We start from the raw sequence: 13,136 nt of genomic DNA, 5'->3' as shown, positions 1-13,136 counted from the left end.
CTTGGAGTGGTACGTGCTCAGTCAGTAAAAAGGGAACCAGGAAGGAAAAAGAGTTGTGATTGTTCCTCATATGGCCTCAAGCTATTTAAATACCGCCCTCTCACCCCAAGGTGTCAGAATGTTGTGGGAAAGAATATACTATTTGTTGCTTACCTCTGGCCTATTCTGAGCAAAAATGCCAATAAATTGGTTTGTTGATGGTTGGCATCCTTTTTGCAGAAGTCCTGATCCCAAGTATTGAGTTCTGTCTAAAACCTGTAAGATAGTTTTTCTCCACTTTAGTGTTACAAGACAGTGTCTCAAATTAAGTCATCTGTCATTTACTATACTCACCTGTTTGTATGTCAGCCACTGATAAGGTTGCTTGGGTTTTCTGTAGCCTAGACAGTTACCATTTCCTAATGGAAGAGTTCAGAAAAGCAATTTCAAAGCTCAATACTGAAGGTGCATAACACTTCAATACAATACTTTAAGTGGGAAATATTTTCCGTCAGTCATCCAGCTAACTGCACAGAACGTAGAAGGACAATGTCCATAGTTAAACACTCTGCCCAAACCAAGATTGTAAGACTGCTGGCTTTATCCTTACAAGCAATACTTCCAAGATCTGGTGATATTTTCCCATTTCAGAACCCACATGAGATTGAAATAGCTTGCAAGCTATCACATATTTCCACGCATAGTGACATGTGCACAAATTCATATCTATTGTAAACAGGCAGTAATTTTAAAGTAAAACCCACATGGTAAGATAAAGCAGAGGTGTTCCCCCCCCACAATTCCTCTGATGTTTATTATCTGCTGACTCTTGACTCCACTCTACCACCTTAAGCTTGATGTTTATTCCCACCCAATCTGCCAACTAAGGCTACAGCTAAATTGGGGCAAGGAGAGACATGGTCACTTGGCTCTCCACCCCACAGAAGGCTAGAAAAGCTTTTGCTAGTCTGAATTTTACCACAGCCAAGACACAAGGAAAAAACTTATTTACTTGTGATAGACAAGTACTAACTAGGAGATACAAAGCTTACCAGAAACATATAATCCTCTCTGCAAAGCTTCATACAAGGTTTTACCATCTTCAAAGTAATAAGAAAGCAGGTTATTATCTGTCAAGAGTGCACTTCTTCTGGCTCCTCCCTAGGAACAGATCATGGTCATGAAAAAGTGCAGAACAAATGAAATGTCATTCATTCCTCAGCCATTGTCTGAACAATGCCTTTTAAACCATTTCAATAGCATTGCATTGTTGGGGAAGTCTTTTTCCTTCCTGATTTTGATCTACTCAGTCATATGCAGAAGAATTTTCTAGATGGCCTACATTAACATTTGATTACAGGTTATTATTGACTAGGACTGAGTGCTACCACTTGTCTAGTTACAAGAAGTATAGCACGAGCTTCTAAGCTGATGCAGTGCATTTAAAATACAGAAATAAGTCAGTGATAGCCAAGGCTATCTGGTAAAAAGCCTATCTAAACCTATTGGCAGGAGCTGCTGTTTCTCACTCTTAGCATCTTAAGGCTTCCCTTCTTCCCACCATACTGCTCAGTTGTACACCTGGGAGAGAAGGCTGTGTATGTCAGACAGGAGAGTTTCCACTGGCACCCACAGGCAGAATGGATCAGTATTCAGATTAAGCTCCAAATTAGACCATGCCTACAAGCAAGAAAGAATTACCTCAATTCCTACTGACTGCTTGTTCAAGTCAACAGGAGGCAAAACAGGTTTTGGCCTGCTTACTACCCACAGGAAGATGACAGATCCAAATACAATAAGACTAATCAATGCTGGTGTTGGGAGCGGTGAGAATAATACTTGAAGTATCCAGATCATTGTGCTGGATCAATGGAGCCAGAGTTGAACCTGAAATAAACAGGAGGTTTAGTAGACTTGAGTTAGAAGCTCTAACTACTCATGAGCCATGGTTACTTAAGTAGCTTGTTAAGCAATACTGCAAATCATTTCAGCAGTTTGCCCCTGAAGAGTCCTGGTACAATTATGAAGCATGCTTATGCAACGTTTTAAGCCTCTTAAGAGATCCCAAGTCACCTGTCCCCATAAATCTTAATCTATGCTGCATCCACCTCCACAAAAAAACTGAAGTCCAATGAAGTCACACAAGGAACAGATTACTTCTATTCAAGAGTAAAAAAATCTGCCTGGGGAAAACCAGTATATCATTTCCCAAATAAGTATAACCAAAAAAGGCCAATAGTTCAATGATGTGCACCATGGAAGTAAGAAAACTCCCCAATATTATAATTCTCCAGCAGAAAGGAGTTTTGCTGAAATAGTAACCGTATTGCTAAATTACGTTTGTCACACCTACATATATAAATCTGCAGGACAAGAAGTATCTTCATTGTCAGCTGCTCTTACTGGAAAGCAGGGTCCATTCTAGACAAGTATTTCAGATAGTGACAGCATGTTCAGCATGAGATACAATACATGTCAAAACTGTGAAAGTTTCTTTCCACTAGGAAATGGTGACCTGGAAGTCATTGTGTGCACTGGAAGCCTAGCTGGGAAATACAAAAACAGTACTGCTGCTTGCATCCTCCAGAGTGTCTTCTTTCAAGGGCAGGGAAGCAAAACCTGAGAACATAAACTTCCTTATAAGAGACAAAGAAACATCTACCTGAGCTTTCTCCCTTAGAAAAAAAGTACTTTAATCTCCAAAATGTTCTGATATGTTTAAGATTGAATCACCAAGAGACATTACTGCTTTTTGTCTGAATCAACTCAGATCTCACCAACTTATCTTTGCTAGTGTCTAAACAGCTATGCAGGAGACAACACATCACACTTTGCAAGATGAGTAACAATAAATACCCTTTCAAAGTCCTTCGCACAGAATCAGAGGAACCTAGTTAGTGGATAATATGTCAGCTAGCAACTAACTAAATCCCCATACTAGAAGAATACCAGGCATCCTGAAGCAATGAGTTCCAGTTACCCTTTAACTATAATTCCAAGGAAGTTGAAGGTATTTTACAAACCATCAGTAAGTTCAACCAGGGCCCAAAGTCAGAATCTGGGGCTTTGAGCCCAGACTGACCAGAGTTAGATTACCCATATCTGTGTTAATCAGCAGTCCTAATGTGTTCTCTGGTGAGAAAAGACATGCTTTGCGCACTCAACATCTGGATAAGAAATGGAACCTCAGAGGCTTGTCATCAAGTCCAAGCTGCCAAATGCATATCACCTACATATCTGAGAAATACCAACTCCCTAGTCCTCTTTTCTACTCTAAACCTTGGTTACTATGTGCCCTTCAAAACTTCTGGCCTTGGCTTCATGTACTCTGAGCCCAAAAAGATTGTGCTACAGCAAGAAAGGTAGAAATTGCCCTTGGGACTCTCTACTGATGGACAGTTCCTGTCATTGAGCATATTAAACCTATGGGAGCACGAACCTATTCTTTCTGTAGCACAGCATATCACCCATCTCCACCCCCTTCCTTTGGACCTTATCAATTGAGCCTGGAGGAAAAAAGCAAACCCTAAAAGCAGGTCTGCTGATTAAATTTACATTCAGGGCAAAGCTACTTAGCAGTTTAGGTTTAACACTGCTCAGTTTGGAAGACAGAATTTGGCAATCAGCTGCTCTTCATGATATCATGAATCGTTCATCAGGCCTTGTAACCCATTACTGGAGCAGTTCACAAGCAGCTTTCTGTAGGTGATTAAACTGTATCTGGCTTATGGTGTGAGTCAGCCACTTCCTCTTTTGGTAACATGAGCAGGTCACTTTTTTATAGCACAAGCACTGAGGCAGTTTGGTAGAGGCATCTCCATTCTTCAGCATGAGGAGTTGGATATCCAAGCTTTATTCCTTTAACTCAGAGCCCACTACTAGATCCAAGTGACAAAGCAAATCACACTTGCACCATTTGTATGTTGGAAGCTTTCTAGACCTTTTCTAGACCTTGACAGATCTATTCTCACATCTTTTTAGAGGGATACCAGAATACCCATGTTCAAACTCCTCTAAGTTTTGAGTAGCAGCAACCAGTTTGGGCCCTTTTCCAGTCTTTTCCCATCTCCAGATTGTCATAAGGAATTTTCATTCTGTACCTTTCACATGACTCTTCCCTGGACATGAAATTTTTCAATCAGCAGTGAGAGAATAGAGGTATATACAGGTAACCAGAGATCACAGGTAAAGCTGTACCAGTTTTAATGACTGAAGTGTGTTCATCTGCTCATTTTAATAGTAATTTTGAGACAATTTCCTAGAAGCCATGAAGGATTGGTTGACTTCAGAGTATCATACTAGAGGTAAGAAACCAAACTGGGGATTATATCTGTAGCACCAAGTCCTCCACTATAACTTATTTATGCTGCTTAGCATTAACAGTGCCTAGTCACACAGATCAGTGTGGTTGTTACAAATACCTGCTGTCTATTATATGGACTTATTTGGTAGAAACTTCACTGAAGATACTTGTCTGACCTTTTTGTGGTATGTATCACAGAACCCATTAACCCCAAATGCTCCATGCAGCAGTAGATAAATCATTGTAAATTTTTCCATTGGGGTATTCTCATGTTCTCATTGACTTACATGCAAGGCAGTTTGTACCAACACACGTAGGAAGACTGAGCATCAAGGTCTGAAGGATAATGATGCTTGGAGCAAAGAACTCAAAGTTCAGAGAGAACACCTCAACAAGAGACTATTATTAAATACAGCAAAGTTTTTGCCTTCAGGTTCTGAATTGTTTACACAAGTCTCTTGCATAGGGAGAAAGAAAGACCAGACATGCCTACAGCTAGTCAAAAATGATTTTCAGTTATAAGCCAAATGATTTTTTAATTTAAAGAAAGACCTGTTGACAAGTTTCTCTCTAAAGCTTGGGAAGTATTATGTGCTCATTTGCTTCCAGGATTTGGTTTTTGGTTAGTTTGGTTTGGGGGTTTTTGTTGTTGTTTTTTTGGGTTTTTTTGGTTTTTTTTTAACTGTCTTCATTAGCCCACTTATAGCACTGAATGAGACTATATATGCAGGAGTCAAAACCTAACATCCTTTAAAGATACAGATGTTAGTGTTATGTCAAAAAAGCACAGATACCCAGATCTGTGTTTTGTGCAATACACAAAAAATGCTTTTCATCTGAAAAACTATTTTCAATTCCCTTACTTTATTAACAGAATAGTGACAGTGTTTTGCTTTTACTTTCCAACCATGCTTCCACAAATGGGCTTTAGTCACTTCTATCAAGGCACATAGGGTGTTTTATTCAAGCTGTGGCAAGACACGTCAGCAAATTTGTCTGAATTCCCAGAATTAGGGCAGTTGTTTCCTATGCCTAGAGCTTCTACTGTAACTACTTGTCAAATCCAAGTTACTGCTAGCTTATCACCCCTGGTATCCTCCAAAAGCCACTTAATCCTACTGCCCTCAAAGCAGAAGACCCAGAGAGAGGACAGGAGTCTGAACTTGGCAGTTTCCTGTCCATGGTAGGAGAACAACCTAGATCTGTCCCGTGAAACAGCTACAATCGGAGTTTAACCCACAAATGTAAGTGCCCTGTGCATAGATAATACCTAATCTGTATGAACTTCGTGAAAACTCAACTTAGTGCAGCACAAAACAAAGTCAGAGCCTTTTTGACAGACAGCAGCTTCCACTGCAAGGGCAAGTCTGCGAACCAGTTGCTTTTAAACATGAAGGTGTCAGAAGTGGAGTGCTCGAAACCCCAGAGTTCTGAAAGGCTCAGCTCCCAGACACAAAATGCGCAGGATATCTTGAACCACCTGTTAAGCCTCTTGTGCAATAGGATGCTGGACAGCTGAAAACCTACTTAGGTTGTCCACCCTGATCAATGGTCAGGGATAAGATGCATTAGGCTCCAGAGTACAAAGGCTTAGTTTTTATCAGAAAAGATTATAGTGATATCATTTACAGCCTTGAGTTCAGAAGTACACATTCTCATTTCTGCTGTAGCTCCCCATCTAAAGCTAGAAGGAATTATATTCTCTGTGCTCTCCAAGTGAGGAGATTCTCTCCACTGGAAAGTGACTGAGCTTTGTACCTTCAAGCCCATAAATATGAAGAAAGAAATCAGTGTTATCTCCATTGCAATTGTTCTTTACAGACAATAAAGCAACCTCTGATACTTCCACGATTCCAGAAGCAATAGTCATGCACTGCCTGGGACAATGTCTTCTAGAATTACATTTGTAATCTAGAATTCTTTGTATCAAGTTTGTCTAAACTTCTGAGGTGATCATGACAACATGTTTGTCAGCATTAGTAAGGTAACACTGACTCTTTCCAAGCAGGGAGAGCAGACTACAGCCACCTACACTGGGGTCACTAATTCGTTAGTTGACCACCAGTACCTCACTCTTTCCATTTGCTTACACAGTGCAGCTCTTGCCTGGTGTCATCCTGCAGATGTGAGCCACTGTGCCTGTTCTTACTCCTTGGAAGCAATATATCCCATCTTCCTCCAGCTGCAGCAAGAAGTCTTGTGTTCTGGAGGGTTTAGGAAAATCTAACTTTTAGCATCCAGACAGAAGCTAAAGCACAAAAGCTCAGCAGTGACTGCTGAAAAGAGCCAAGCAAAAACCACAAGCAAAATGCTCAGTAACCTGCATTAAGCCCCAGATATGCTTCAGTTAGGCTTTGCTTTCAGAGTACCTCTTATGAGAGTCACAGCCAAACAGTTCAAGCACCCTTTGATCTTAGCTGAGAAGCTCTACTAAGAGGTGGGAAAGGATGAGGCCTCAGTAACTTACTTACAGGAAGTGCCCTGTGGTTTCTAAGCCTTACTTATGAAACCTATTGAACTTTGGCTTCCAGTAAACTTAAACAGAAAAGTCATTTTCTAATAAGGAATTTTAGTATGTTGGATATTGCTGTCCCTCCATCAGGAGTGCAACAACATCATGACACCACTTACTACTAAAAGTTATTTTCTCAGATGAATTGAAAAGTGAAGTTTTCATATAGTTTTTTTATCAGGTTTTTTTTTTTTGAAAGCTACCTACTCAGAGAGATACCTACGCACTCAAAAACATGTTCAACTAGCCATTTGAACTTTCTAACATTTAAAAAATAGGCAGTATAGCAAGTTCTGTTACTGTTCGTCCTATTAGATAATACAGGTTCACTTCTTGCAAAACTTGCATAATCGACATTGTAATAGTAGGAAGTTATCTGTAGTGATAGAGCATGGTTTAAAGAGCTAAGTTTAAAGCTCAGTTTGAAAATTCACATAGAACTCCTAAGAAAACTAGAATATTATCATTAGGCACCTTAGATGCCACACAGAGAAAAGGTAGCACTGAAAGTTTCTAGATGCTAATGTCTTCTATCACTTCATATTATTACAGCACTTACATTATGGAGAACAAAGAGCAAACGTGTATCTGAACTTCACTCAGCCCAAGGTTCACATCTAACTGATAGCACAGTACCAGAGATTTCCTGGTAGACTCTTAAGAACTCATTATCTTGAACCCTGCAGCTAATTACTACGCTTGCACATTGGTTTTAGTAAAGCCCATGTGAGTAATAACAAGCAAGCCCATGAGCAATAAAACAAATAAAGTATAACTTTGTTACTTACACAGAAAATATTGCAGATCAAAAACAGAGCTGAAAAGCAGCGATTAAAGGTACCTACCATTGTGAAAATAGGGTGGGACCCTTAGCAGCATAGTAGCAAACCAACATTCATTAGGTAACACTCCTGTTAAACACTACAGCCAGTTCCCTCTCCCCAGTTTAAATAAATCAGCAAGCAGAAAAGCATGCTGGGAGGGGAGCTTTAAATAGCAGGAACTTGTGTGGGGAACTGGAGTGGTTAAAAAAGAAAGTAATAAAAAAGAAAAAAAAAAAACAACAACTGAACATGCACATGATAAATTTATTGAATTTTTTGGTTTGCTGATGAAAATAGCTTGAAGTTTACGTGTTTGTGAAGATCTAAGTAAAAAGTAAACTAAAACATTTTGAAATTATATTTACATTTATTATTCATAATGTGTTTGCTATTATTTTCTCTATGTATAAAGCTGTATTCTCAGCAATAGAAATTTTTTCTCTATAGCTGAATGTACATTAAGCTGAGCAGAGCTTTGTAGCCTGGAATATCCACAAAATGCTTTGAGTACAGTATTTCTCATACACTGCTGTAATGGACTTGCTAGTAGGTTGGATTTCTGCTGCTGGCTTTGGTTTATTTGGTTTTGGTATTGGCTTTTTTGTTGCTGTGGTTTTTTTTTCCTTTTTCTCCCCCCCTCCCCCCAAAAAAAAAAGCTACCTCTCTCTTTCTGCTGTGTTATAGACTTACATAGGTGCAATTATTTGCACAAGGTAACAGTGAATCATGTTTCAAGCTTCAGTTTTGTTTCCTGGTATGACAGGGATTGTCTTTATGGTTTTACAGTTGCATTTCTTTGTTTAAAAGTTTATAGCTGTTGCAGTTTCCCTTTTTCTCTTTAATGCTTGTCTAATAGAACTGGAATTTTGCAGTAGGTTTGGAGGGGTGGGAAGGCAGTAACTTCACCCATGTCCTTCAGTGCCTTAATCTATATTTTAGAATTGTTTTCCCACTTAGCAGTTTGCCCATCTGAAAGTTTTTCTGCACTGCATGATTTCAGAATAATCTGCTAGACCAACTATAAAGCTGGAATATAGCATGTACTTGCATCCAAAATACAACCTGTCCTGGACCTTGGCTTGCTAAAACACATAGCCCCTACTAATTGCAATTATGTTTTATTGCTGCTGTAAACTCTGTACTGTTCAGGTAAAGCTAACTTACATGTAGTTGTGACATTATTTAGCACTGTAGATATTCTTTTGGGAAACTGAGGCTTAATTCACTGATTTTCCATTTTATATGAGGATGAAAAAGAAATAGCTTTATCTGCATGAAACTCCTCTGCCTTTGGCTTTGCCTACCCAGACCTGTTCCTGTGGCATTTAAGTGAAGTTGTGAGCTTCAGCTTTAAAAGTCCCAGGCAGGGTGTGCTTGTGCTTAGAGAAAAGTAATGCCCCTTACAGACAAAGAAAGCAAGGCCAAGCACACCCAGACCAGCCAGCCCCATTATCACCTTTTCCGTGTGCCCCTCTGAGGATCTTCCCCTTTCAGATATTTGGCCTCAGACTGTTAATTTTCCACAAGAAAGGGAAAAAAGAGTAAATTTGCTATGATCAGCTGTTGGGTAGCAATGCTATGTATCTCAGGTGCATTGACTTTGGCTGCAGGTGTGACAGAACATGCTCACAGCTCCTTCCTACCTGGCCTGCCAGGAGCCCAGCATGTGATGCTGAGGTCCACAAGCTGGACTGTATTGCCTGGACTCAGTGAGTCTCACAGCTCCAACATAAATTGGATCAAGGGATGCACACAGGAAAGCCTTGGAGAGGATAGCTTCTCCCTAATAATTGGTTCTGTACAATGCTCATAAATTAGAATACAGCTGATGCTCTTTCCCTGAGATGCATAACAAATGACATGCAAATGCTGAGGCTCTTCATTTTTGGTAAATGATTGGAAGAAACTCCAGATTTATGAAAGGCACAGATATATTTGTTGTTAGTAATTTTCTGACAAAAAATAAAGCAGTTATCAATATCTCAATCTTTGCTTCTCTTTGTACCTATATATAAAATATACACCTGCATCCCTCGTACCCGTTAGCAAACTAAGATGAGCACTACATAGGGTACGTGTATACAGAATTCAGGTTGTTTCATTTCTGTTGTCACTGTCACAAAAGTTTTGCATAAAGGATGAATAAGATGAGCTTTTGTAAAAAACCTTAAGGTCATGGCACAACATGAGCTTTTGCTATCCAAAGATGCCAAAACAGGCTTTCTACATATAACAAATAGCAGAGGATGTAAATAAATGAAGCGGAAGCATTTTCCCTGGGTACGGTTTTCTCTGTTGTCACTTCAAAACCTGGATTTAAATTTTGTGAGTCTGTGGGAATTGTGAGCTCACTTTATTTGAATGATTTTTGAATTCCAGTTTGTTTTCTTAATGCTATAAAAATAATTGTTCTTTATGGCTCTGCTCTGCTTTTTGAGGGCAGTGTCTGGCTTTTGTAAAGCACAGTAACTGCACTGGGACATAAATGATCTTCTCAGAGCACAAGTGGGTTCCTTATGAAAGGTAGTATGGAAAGAATTATAGGCTTGGAAGAGCAGCATGCTTTTTGCAAGTTCTCTTACTTGCAGCTTGATTTCAGGTTAATCTTTGTCTCTGCTGCCCTCTCCTTTGTTACAGGTCTGTACACAAGCTGCAGCTCTGTACACAAGCAAGAGCTTGGAGAAAGCTCCATCTCTGTAGCTACAAAAAGCAGTTGTACTAAGGCGATGGCAACAGTCTGGTGTGCAATACTCTAAGATCTGTGCATTTAAAACACTAGAAAAGGCATTATAGCCAGCTTCTAACCCCTAACCCCAGTTAGGGGTTAAGGTCTTATTGTAGTAAATGTTGCCAATAAACTTGTGCATATAAACGATCTAGGATATAACAAGTTTTTACTGCCCGTGATGCTGTGAAAACAAATGATTCTTGTATTTTTGGAACTCTGTTTTAAACATTAGTCTGAATGGGATCCTGGCACTGATACTCTGTACACTGTATCTTTAAATAGGCATAACTAACAAACTGATAAGAAAATGGCTTCAGCCTGGACAGTAGGTAGGTTTCCAGTTCCAGCCAGTCTATAGCAAAGGGGAGTGTGCAGGTAGCTGTTTTCGCTCAGGTTGTGATTTCTCTGTATGCCACCCCTGAGCCCAGACTTGCTGCTTTGAAAACCTACAGCCAATCACACAGCTGTTGCCTTTAACAGAGCACAGGGTGATAAGAAAGGTGCACTGGACCCAGGTATTGAAGCAAATTAAGGGTATTATCCCACTTGCAGTACTTCTCTGCAGGAGCAGGAAGCTGAGTCCTTGAGAAACACGGGCTGTGATCAGGAGGGATTTGCTTACCTTCCTTGAGTGCTGGAGGAGGGTGAAGGGGCTGGTACAGTTTGCTTCCTTCGCTGCTTTACAACTCCAAGTGGGTGTTCAAGGGTTGGTCCTTCCCCAGCTCCCGTGGTGCTTCCCCAGCTCCTGGGGCAGGACTAAGCCCCGAATCATCAGTGTGTGGCTTTAATAAACAGGCGACACTGCACCCGGGTAACCTTTGAACCTGCCTTGCAACAGGTTCAAAGGTAAAAAAAAAATTATTCCTGATCAAATATAAAGAGCAATTTTAGCTGGTTAGAAATGTTAAACATACAACTCTTGCGCAACAGCGCTAAAGGAGAGCAGCACATTGTGAAAGCTCACCCCAGCCCTGCGAAAGCTGCGCACTTGGGATTTTAATAGGACTCTCATTTCCTCAGTGTGCGTGGGGCACTGCGTAAATCTTATTCCACTGAGAAAACGTGCCTCTTAGATTGCACTTTGAGCAAGCAAACATATTCTGATACTTTTCACCAAATACTTTGTGTAGGGGCCTCTCCTTAACATGTCCAAACGCTGAGGTCTGGGTTTCCTTTGCAGCTCAAGTGGTCTGTGAAGTAGCTCACTCCTTTATGGTAGGGGCTCTCAGCACAGTTGGGATGTAGGGGGGTTGGTCATTTTACCATGATGCACCTTCTGTTTTGAAATTGTGCAAAAGGTATTGCACTTGCTGGACAGGCAAGTAGGCTAAGCCTGTTTTGTGAGAGTTTTCTTGTGTTGATTTAGCAACTGTGTGTTTTTTGGGGTTTTTTGTTTGTTTGTTTTTTTTTTTCCTTCCTCCATCTCTGAAATGGGAATAAGATAGCAGCTATGCTTAATGCTGCTTGAGAAAGACCCGTCTGTGAGGTGAGGAATGCAGGCTGGGCTGGCAGGTGGAGCTTCCTGGCTTCACTTCCAAAGACTGTGGATGTGATCTTTGGAAGATGTTTTCTCCTCATGATCCAAAAGATAAGGCTAAATAGCAAAGTCCTTTCAGCACTCACTTAATAGTGTCAGGACTGATCAGGATCATGAAGCTTTTGTTGATTTGGGTCTGGTTTGTCTGGTGCTGGAATTTGACTCCTGTATGAAGAGTAAACCAATACTAACACTTTTCACTTAAGACATTAAGTATTCTTGATTGGGGTGGGGAACCTGCCTGTATCAGTGGACATGAATAAAAATTGAAGCACCTGTGCCAACACAAATTCTCATGCTATACCTTCTGGTTGCAACCTCCTTTAAGTTTTTAGAAAATGTCATTTTAAAGAGGATGAAAGAAAATGAATGAGATGGTTCCAAACTCGGTGTAAAGAGATAATACCAGTGTGCAAGTCTCTTGACTTCTATCTGTGGTGCATCTTGCATATGGGAAACAAAGCAGTTGAGTCAATGCTGTTATGAGGTATGCAACAGATACTAATAATTAGTAGATGGGCAGGTCCCCGTTCAGCCTAAGTGGATATTGCCTCATCTCAAAAGGCCTAAAGTGACTGACACTATCCGTAGTTTTGGCTCCTAGATGCATTTTATATGCCAGTGGGGGGGGCGGGGGGAAGGCGGGGAAGTGGAGCAGAGTCACTTTTGGAGGGAACAAAGCCAATTACCTGTGCTAGCTGTATGTGTAGGTGTGACTGTGTTTCCTTCTCCACCCTTGCTCCCTGATATGTGAAATATATGGCATTTTACCTCTTTTGAACAGCAAATTAATCCAAGTTGTGGTGTTTTGTCACCTCTCACCTATATAGTTTCTTCCTGATGAATGAAGACTATTGATTAGTTCACAGTCAAAAACTGTTCTGGGAGACCTGACCCACTTGGAGCAGTGAGTGTGTTGTCCCTGAGTCTGGCAGGCTGGGCTCTTGATCAGAAGTCCTGCTGAATGGTGGGTAACCGTTTATCAACTTGGTTTGAAAGCAGGTGTGAGAACACATGTTCACAAGCCCTAGAAGACATGTGGGCTTATGTTCTGTAGTGGAGGCCTGTCTGTGTACATTATCTGTATTCCTTGTTTCTGAATGAGTGATGCTGTAGTTTGTGATCTCAGTGACCAACGCGCAGGACCAATGACATAAAATAGCCTAGATCAGCTGTGGAAGCATCACCTATGTCCCAACTCTGAAAAAGAGGAGCTCAAGGCAGACCTACACACATAGGTTTCTTCCAAAAGA

General features: G+C 40.6%; 2 protein-coding genes across 6 annotated transcripts in view; one reads left to right on the top strand and one right to left on the bottom strand.

The window, feature by feature from the left end:
- Positions 1-13,136, top strand: part of ZDHHC6 (zinc finger DHHC-type palmitoyltransferase 6) — a 101,167-nt gene that overhangs the window by 24,316 nt on the left and 63,715 nt on the right. The window lies entirely within an intron of this gene.
- Positions 1-13,136, bottom strand: part of ACSL5 (acyl-CoA synthetase long chain family member 5) — a 31,627-nt gene that overhangs the window by 9,896 nt on the left and 8,595 nt on the right. The window contains exons 2-6 of one of the 3 annotated variants that reach the window (XM_064663303.1): positions 10,969-11,170; positions 1,681-1,866; positions 1,032-1,140; positions 334-398; positions 154-255 (exon numbers count right to left, since the gene is read on the bottom strand). In XM_064663303.1, coding sequence (XP_064519373.1) covers positions 154-255; positions 334-398; positions 1,032-1,140; positions 1,681-1,836 — 432 coding nt within the window. In that variant the 5' untranslated portion in view covers positions 1,837-1,866; positions 10,969-11,170. Of the gene's footprint in view, positions 1-153; positions 256-333; positions 399-1,031; positions 1,141-1,680; positions 1,867-6,372; positions 6,393-10,968; positions 11,171-13,136 lie in introns of those variants that run through there. The other 2 variants (XM_064663305.1, XM_064663304.1) reach the window with 2 other exon arrangements.

This window comes from Pseudopipra pipra, chromosome 8 (assembly GCF_036250125.1).
Source record: "Pseudopipra pipra isolate bDixPip1 chromosome 8, bDixPip1.hap1, whole genome shotgun sequence".
Taxonomy (NCBI): Eukaryota; Metazoa; Chordata; class Aves; order Passeriformes; family Pipridae; genus Pseudopipra; species Pseudopipra pipra.
Note: the sequence above shows the minus strand (reverse complement) of the source record. Positions and strands in the feature narration are given on the sequence as shown.